Source organism: Ahaetulla prasina, chromosome 4, assembly GCF_028640845.1.
Source record: "Ahaetulla prasina isolate Xishuangbanna chromosome 4, ASM2864084v1, whole genome shotgun sequence".
NCBI lineage: Eukaryota > Metazoa > Chordata > Lepidosauria > Squamata > Colubridae > Ahaetulla > Ahaetulla prasina.
The window spans coordinates 105163167-105171405 of NC_080542.1; the positions used below are offsets into that span (position 1 = coordinate 105163167).

Below are 8239 nucleotides of genomic sequence, written 5' to 3' on the forward strand. Positions count from 1 at the left end.
ATAGTTTTATTACCAATACACTCTTTTAAGTTACAGTACAATGTTGCTTTACGACGCAACTTTCTTAACACGAAGATAAAGAAATTGGGCCTCTACGTGTTCATTTTTCTCTGCTGCAACTGGATATAGATTGCCTTTAGCCAACTGTTTGCTTCTCTCCTGAAGAATTAGATCTAAAGCCGTTTCACCTGTGCAAGGTATTTTGACTATTATCTTATATTGTGTGCTGCATTTACTCGTTTGCTTGTAGTTGATGGCATTAAGTTCCCATTTGTAGAATTTGTTGCTGAACCATTTACAACCATATAATCAACCTTGTTTTCCAGTTTGACCAAGCGCTGCAAGATGTCATCTAGAAGAACTGCAATTGTTCTTTTCAGATCAGCTAGAGGGGGAAAAAAGTATATTCAGAAAGTGACACTGAACAGGCAAAATCTCATGTGAGAAAACAGTTGTTTTCTCATTGTTTTTCTGGGTATAACTTTTTCTGTATCTGTTTAATGTAATGGAAAAAATACAGCATATGCAAACTTTTTAAATGTACTGTTTATGTTCTATTTTTCCGTTTTAATTTTTCTTCTTTGCTTTTCTTAAATATATTAAATAAATGCTATATTCCTTAGAGCACAACACTCTAAACTTTCATTTGTAACAAAAACACTAAATATACCGTATAAATTTAGTCATCTAAATAAACAATTTACTTATCTAATATACCTCTGTAAACCTTCATAACAATACACTGAAAGTCATTCTTTATATCTAATCAGTTTTAAAAAAAGAAAGTATTTTAATTTCTCCAAATCCTCCATTGTTTCAAAAGTTCTGGAAATTTTACATTTCTAGTATTAGACAAAAACCCATATTATTCAAAGCAAAATGTTTCTAGACATACTATGTCCAATACCAATATATCAGCTCTTTAATTTTAAGAACAGTCTAACATTCCTTATGAATGAAAACTATTATTTAGTATGTTCAACTTCAGTAAAACACTGAATATGTAGCAAACATTAGTTCCACTTTATAAATATAAAAACTTCTTATGCTACTTTTACATAATATTGCTTTATATATTTTGAAAAACTAAAGCGAGGATGAATTTACAGAGATTATGTAGGCTTACCATATCCCGCCATTGCAACTCCATTATCACCATTTATTACATTCTTGTTTTCTTCTGCTAGGGCTCTAACGTATTTTTTACTTAAGTCAAGAATTTGTTCACGCAATTCAGCACTGCTCTGTTGTCTTGGATGCTGAAAGGTGTAGCGCAGTAACATTATGCCCCAGATAAAACCAAAAACTAGCAACAATAAACTCAATTTTTGGGACACATTTTTTCTAGAAAATGCAAAAATCATTTCTGAGCAGGCTAAATATGTCAGTAGAAGGTAGTAAGTGTGAAGTCACAGTATCTTCAAGGTAAGTTGTTTTGCAAAACATCTTCACAGCATGCTTGGTCTTCGGGGGAGACTATTTTGTCTAATTTTTCCATTTGTTTCCTGAAATTTTTTATCAAAAAACTTGTGTCAAAATTATTTAATTTTTATAAACTACAGTATTAATTTGGAATGTGTTATATAATCTAGAGCATTATTATTGAAACCCTGTAAAATGACTGCTGAGAATACAGGCAATATAAGAACAAAAATCTAGTAACTTTCCAAACTATAATTGTATATGATAGCAATATAATCATGAATTGGAAATCCATGGTACAAATATCCATTCAGCAATGAACTAGTTGGTGCCTTTGTGTAAGTTTTAATCTCTCTACTTCAGCTTTACAGCTGTACTATGAAAACAGTTCCATTATTATCAACAATTCCAATTCCATTATCTAAAAAAATTGCTACAAAAATATTGATTAACTACTAACTATATCAGAAAAAGCATCAGCAGTAAGTTGAAAAGCCATTTCATCAGCCCTGCAGATAAACCATTATCCTTTTTTCTCTCTTTAAACTATACCCTGCTCATAAGTTAAAATATAAAACCCTAAGAAATTATGTCTAAATTTGTTTATTAATCTTTTTTTCATTCTCTATGGTATCTTTTAAATTGAAAGTTTGCTATCAATGACTGTTGTTGTCCCGTCCCCCTGCTTTCTGAACAGATAGACAAAAGTGCTATAATGTTAATCTTCACTAACATTATAGCCATTCATTCAGCAACCATTTGAAGTTACATGAGTGCTGAATAACTGATAGTAATGAGTGGCTGCTGAAAATATAGCATTTGTAACATTCTTGTGCTTTCATGATCTAAATTTGGGTGTTTGGCAGTCCACCCGCATTTATGGCTACAGTGTGCACATCAATCTTCTCCACTCGCTTGTCTCCCCCTCCCACCCAGTACCCTGCCACCATGACCTACCAGGCTGCCCCAACTGACTTTGCCATCTTTTTTTTCCTGCTGCTGAAGAGGTATGCCTGACCAAGGCAGCTGCTGGTCTTTTACAATGACTCTCAAGGACTACAGCAGCCCTGGTGCACCTCATCAATAGCAGGAGGAATATGACAAAGGTCAGCTGGGGATGGCAGGCAATGCAACAGAGTGCAGGGCAGCCAAACGGGCAGAATTGGGGGAGGTAGCAGTTGATGAGAATTAAAGAAGAGGTCAGCATCGAATAACAGGAGTAACATGAGGTCCTCACCTAACAATTGCAACCAGGAATAATGGAATTGTTGCTGCTAAGCAATGTAATAACATGATGTTTCACCAAACAACTGTTTTGCTTAGGGATGTACATTCCGATCTCAGTAAGAGTTGTTAAACAAGGACTACCTGTAAACCATCTGCGAGTGAGAAATCCGTGACTTCCCTAAAGGTTTTTTATTCCAGACCCCCAAACCCCAGGGAGCTTGGTTAATAGTGAGAGAAAATAGAAGCTACATCCAGACTCTTTAGAACAGGGATGTCAAACCCGCTCACATTGCGGGCTGTATCGTGATGTTTTTTGCCTTTGGAGGGCCAGAGTGGGCGTGGCCTGTGCGGGCCATATCCAGCCTGCAAACCGCCAGTTTGACAGGCCTGCTTTAGAATAAGCCCCATTAGAAAAAACAACAACTTAGAACTACTTATGTAGGAATTACATCTACAGTGTTTTATCTGACAATTTTCAACTGCAGATTAATATTGCATATTGCAAAGTTGCATATTGTCAACACATAAGGTAAGTATTTTTCAAAATAATAAATTAGGAACACCTACCATTTTATAATCCTGCTACTTTAGTTGGAGCTGTCCTCAATAACCAATATTCTAAGCCAACATTTGCATCCATACTCAGCTCAATATCATTTTGAGTAAACTCAAGAATTATTTAATCCGTTGTATTTAGTTGGCCTAATGCAGTTCTTATTTTTCAGAATTAAGAGTAGCACATTTTGCTGGTGAAATGATAACCATTTAGGAGAGGGAGAAACATCTGAGGAAAAAGAATTTAAAAAAATATGAAAATGTGTTCAAGTCATTATTGTTATAAATGTAGGCATGAGAAGAAATTTTAAAAGACATGTTGGCACGTCAAACATAGATTTTATAATCCTTTAGTATAAGGAAAAAGATATTAAAGACCAAAACGTCAAAAATAATATATTCCAAACTGCCCAAAGCCCAATGTATACTAATTTATAAGAAACAATTCTCTCAAAATTCTTACCTTTTTGTTCAGCAAGACATAAGCAAAAAAAAAAAAAAATGAGGATTGTATGTAAAGTTCAGATTTACACAAATCTATTTAGTAGGTGATCTTTGGGTCTTTATGAGACTCTCAAAATGCAAATACGTTATTAACTATACAATAGCATATATATATTATCAAGTTACTTATTACTGGCCTAATGTTATTTGTATGTTATCAAACTTAAATAGAAAATACCTTTGCAGTGGATATCACTGCATCAACAGAAAGACACCAATTTTCCTATTTGTAATCAGATAGAAAATTATTTTAAGAAGTAGTAAACACTATTAAATTGAAAGAATTTAAAATCTGTCAGCAGGTTAGTGTCCATCTAAGTTCACATGTCCTACTAAGGTCATAAAAATAATATTTAACTTTATAAAATTACATATTTTCAATCAAGTTAAACTCAAATATTTATACAACATAAAGCTTTTTAAAATGATACCATTTAAAATGAAATCTACTAGGAGGAAAAGGTTTTTCAAAAAGAAAACCTGTTCACAATCATATTTATTTCAAAATCTGCAATATAGATAAGCTGGAGGAAGCTTGACTGAAGGAACAAAATGATTCAAGGAGCAAGGAAGTGAAATACTAATACCTTATTTCAGGAAAGCTATCAAGAAAACATTTGCAAGGCATAAAGAATGTGCAAAATCGCCATGATACTTAAGAAAACAAAGGTGATGGTTGTGTATGTTCACACACGTGATTGTCATAGTTTAACCGTAATCTAGCCCCAGTTTATTGGATTGCACATTGAACCAAAAACTAGACGCACGAATTGAATTCGCGCCAGACGCTAGGTTAGAACTTGGCTTGCTCGTTTCTGTGTCAGTATGTCATACCAACATACCTCTGTACACGCCCCGAATCGTGCCTTAGAAACACAGATGTTTTTCACCAAGCGACTCACACAAATCTATTCGTCGACTATCACATTTTTTTCTCTCCATGGGTTATACGGCGCAAAAAAAGCTGGTGGCGGGCAGTCACTAAAACCCCGTCCGCCCTTCCGGCACTCGATCTCTTTCTCCCCTGTCCCCAGATGTGTCTCTCTAAACCCAAGTGCGAGCGGTGAATTACTACCGAACCTCGCGCATCCTGCCAGCAGTGCCACACACAGAGAAAGCGTCCCCTTACCCCGGCATAGGTTTCAGTCAGCACCTCCTACCTGCGCAGCGCATAGGGAAAACAGCAATTGAATCATATCCAGGCCGCACTTCCGGCTGCTGGTGGAAAGCGGGTAAAATTACCATAAACGGGGTGGAGCAAAAGAAAGGCAACGGAAGCCAAAGGTTTGAAGTGTTAATTTTTGCTCCTAATTTTAAAACTACGTTGACTTATTATAGCGCATTATTTTTTTTTCAGTACATTACTGGATTTACAAATGAATTCTAAGTTTTTATTTTTAAATTTTAGCAATTTTTATCTTTTTTATCTTTTCAGCGTTTTCAACAGTATATGAAGTTACAAACAACATTTCAAAAGTGGAGTTACCTAGAAAAATAAACTGCACAAAGACTATGGTTGTGTATGTTCAAACACATGATTATTATAGCTTAACCATGATCTACTTAACCCCAGTTTATTGGATTGCACGTTGAACCAAAAACTAGTTCAAATAGTGAGTTCAAGTAGAGATGTCACATCTGAGATGCTTTAATTCAGATTCTTATATGAAGTGGGGAGTTCGATGGATGGCACAAATGACCTCTTCCCCTTCCATGATTCTATGATGCCCCTATAAAATGCTGGTAGTTTACTTGCAGTTAATTAATTTATCTCACCTCACAATAGTCTTTGTTTACGTGAGGCACTGAACCACAAGCCAACCACCCATATTTTAGTCTAACCCATTATATAAATCTAGCTTGTGTATGATTAGTTTATGGTGTTGTGGGTTGTGCAAACCCAGAGAACTGAATTGCATAAATTGGTTAATGGCCAAAGTGAAGATAACTGACACAACATCAAAAGGGCTCTTGAACCATAAATAAATTATATTAATAAAATATTTGAGACTAGATTCACCAAGAGCATCAACATTACCAGTGAGACAGGTAAAGATATCCTCTTCTGAAATAAGTTTTAATATCTCTTTAAGCCATGATACCCAGAAGTTACAATCGTTGTGTGAGGATCCGAATTAGAATTAGAAGTGCAGACTTAGTAAATAGTTTGACAGTGTTGAAGGAATTATTTGGTTAGTGGAGTGATGGCATTCGGGGAAAAACTATTCTTGTGTCTAGTTGTTCTGGTGTGCAGTGCTCTATAACGTCATTTTGAGGGTAGGAGTTGGAACAGTTTAGGTCCAGATGTGAGGGGTCTGTAAATATTTTCACAACTCTCTTTGACTCGTGCAGTATACAGGTGCTCAATGGAAGGCAGGTTGGTAGCAATTGTTTTTTCTGCAGTTCTAATTATCCTCTGAGGTCTGTGTCTGTCTTGTTGGGTTGCAGAACCAAACCAGATAGTTATAGAGGTGTAGATGACAGACTCAATAATTCCTCTGTAGAATTGGATCAGTAGCTCGTTGGGCAGTTTGAGCTTTCTAAGTTGGCGCAGAAAGAACATTTTTTGTTGTGCTTTTTTGATGATGTTTTTAATGTTAGCTGTCCATTTTAGATCTTGAAATATGGTACAACCTAGAAATGTGAAGGTCTCTACTGTTGATATGGTGTTGTCTAATATTGTGAGAAGTGGTAATATGGGAGGGTTTCTCAAAAAGTCTACCACCATTTCTACAGTTTTGAGTGTGTTCAGTTCCAGATTGTTCTGGTCATACCATGAGGCTAGTTGTTCAACCTCCCATGTGTATGCGGATTCATCATTGTCTCAAATGAGACCAATCACTGTTGTGTCATTTGCGAACTTCAGTAGTGTAACAGATGGATGATTAGAGATGCAGTCATTGTTATACAGAGAGAAGAGAAGTGGGGAGAGCACACAGCCTTGCCGGGCCCCTGTGCTAATTGTACAGGTATCTGATGTGATCCTGCTTAGCTTCACCTGCTGCTTCCTATGTTAGGAAGCTTGTGATCCACTTACAAGTCTGTTCAGGTACCTGTAGCAGGTTTAGCTTAGTTAGAAGAGTGTCTGGAATGATGGTATTGAATGCTGAACTAAAGTCTACAAAGAGGACCCTAGCATAGGTCTTTGGAGATTCAAGATGTTGTAGGATGTAGTGCAGAGCCATAATAATAGCATCATCTGTTGATCTATTTGCTCGGCCTGCAAAATTCAGGGAATCTAACAGCAGATCTGTGATGGTTTTCAAGTGGGACAGCACTAGCCTTTCAAAGGTTTTCATAACTAAAGATGTTAGAGCAATTGTGGTCATTCAGTTCCTTGATGGAAGGCTTCTTCGGCACTGGGATGACAATAGAACGTTTTGTTGGAAGAAATATCCATCTGGGTTCAGTTCCAAGTGGGGACAAAGACACTGGAAACATGGAGGCTGCTTGGAAAGATGGTTTAATGGTGGTCAGGATCACATGGCTTGAGTTCCTGAACAGAAAAAGGGCTGAGATCCTGTGTGCTCCTGGCTTTATGCTTTTTCTGAGCTTTGAACTTTCTGGGGCACAGGAAGAGTATCCTGATTGGTTGTCAGACTCCCAGGGGGTGGGAGTCTTAGCTAGCCTTGTAGGTTGTCTCTCAAGCTTGCCTGAGCCTTGCCATGTGGTAAGATTCTGTTGCTAGATGGGTAGGGGCTAATCCTATCTTTGTCATGTAGACAATGGACTAGCTCAGGCCTTAATGGCCCATTGACAAAGGGGGGGGGAGTTGCTTTGTCTTTAAAACATGTTTCTCCATTTCTCATCCAGGGAAATATATTCTGCCTTTTTAAATATTTTCTAAAATATTTCATTCTTCTAGGAGGGGGGTGGGTGCTAAATTCTTACAGTTTTAAGCAAAAAGGAACTTTTGTCTGTAAAATAGGTCTTGCACTTCCTTTTCTGTGATCACTAGGGGTTGTGAACCCAATGGGATGGGGTCAGTTGTAGAAGATTTGGCTGTTGTTGGTGTGTCTGAGATTAAGATCAAGGCTATAAGCAACAACCCAAACTATCCTTATTGACCTGGTTTATATGCCATAGTATTCTGATGCATAATCTTAGTAATAAAGATATCTAGCTTTCCCAACAACTACAATCCTCAATTTACAACCACAATTGAGACCCAAAATTTCTGTTGTTAAGTGAGACATTTGTTAAATGTTTCGCCCTATTTTACAACTTTTCTTGCCACAGTTAAGTGAATTACTGTAGCTTGTATTAGTAACCAATTGTTGTGAATCTAACTTCCCCCATTGACTTTGCTTGTCAGGTCGCAAAAGGTTATCCCATTATTTTCAGGCATAGCAAGTCTTAAATATGAACCAGTTGCCAAGCATCTGAATTATGATCACATGATCATGGAGATGCTGAGTAGCATAATAATGGTCATAAGTCACATTTTTCAATGCCGTTGTAACTTTGAATGGTCACTAAATGAACTGTTGTAAGTGGAGGACTACCTGTACTACAGCAACCAGTGTTCATT

The 8239-nt window shown here is 36.8% G+C and overlaps 1 protein-coding gene across 4 annotated transcripts; it reads right to left on the reverse strand.

The window, feature by feature from the left end:
* Window positions 1-209: 209 nt before the first annotated feature.
* On the reverse strand, window positions 210-4924 carry CCDC126 (coiled-coil domain containing 126). Of its 4 annotated transcripts, none has more exons than XM_058179479.1 (4): window positions 4869-4924; window positions 3217-3433; window positions 1127-1505; window positions 210-385 (listed from the first exon to the last, which is right to left on the reverse strand). In XM_058179479.1, the coding sequence occupies exons 3-4, from the start codon at window positions 1362-1364 to the stop codon at window positions 210-212; spliced, it is 414 nt and encodes a 137-aa protein (XP_058035462.1). In that variant the 5' UTR covers window positions 1365-1505; window positions 3217-3433; window positions 4869-4924. The 4 variants fall into 4 exon arrangements, with proteins under 4 accessions (XP_058035462.1, XP_058035461.1, XP_058035460.1 ...); XM_058179478.1 differs by having other exon boundaries at window positions 4838-4924; XM_058179477.1 differs by lacking the exon at window positions 4869-4924 and adding an exon at window positions 4551-4831.
* Window positions 4925-8239: the final 3315 nt, after the last annotated feature.

What these genes read in the sequence shown, in the direction of transcription:
- CCDC126 (XM_058179479.1), bottom strand. Translation starts at nt 1,364, where the DNA reads ATGATTTTTGCATTTTCTAGAAAAAATGTGTCCCAAAAATTGAGTTTA. An exon ending in AGTTGCAATGGCGGGATATG is followed by an intron (nt 386 to 1,126) that starts GTAAGCCTACAT and finishes TTCCCCCTCTAG; the next exon opens with CTGATCTGAAAAGAACAATT.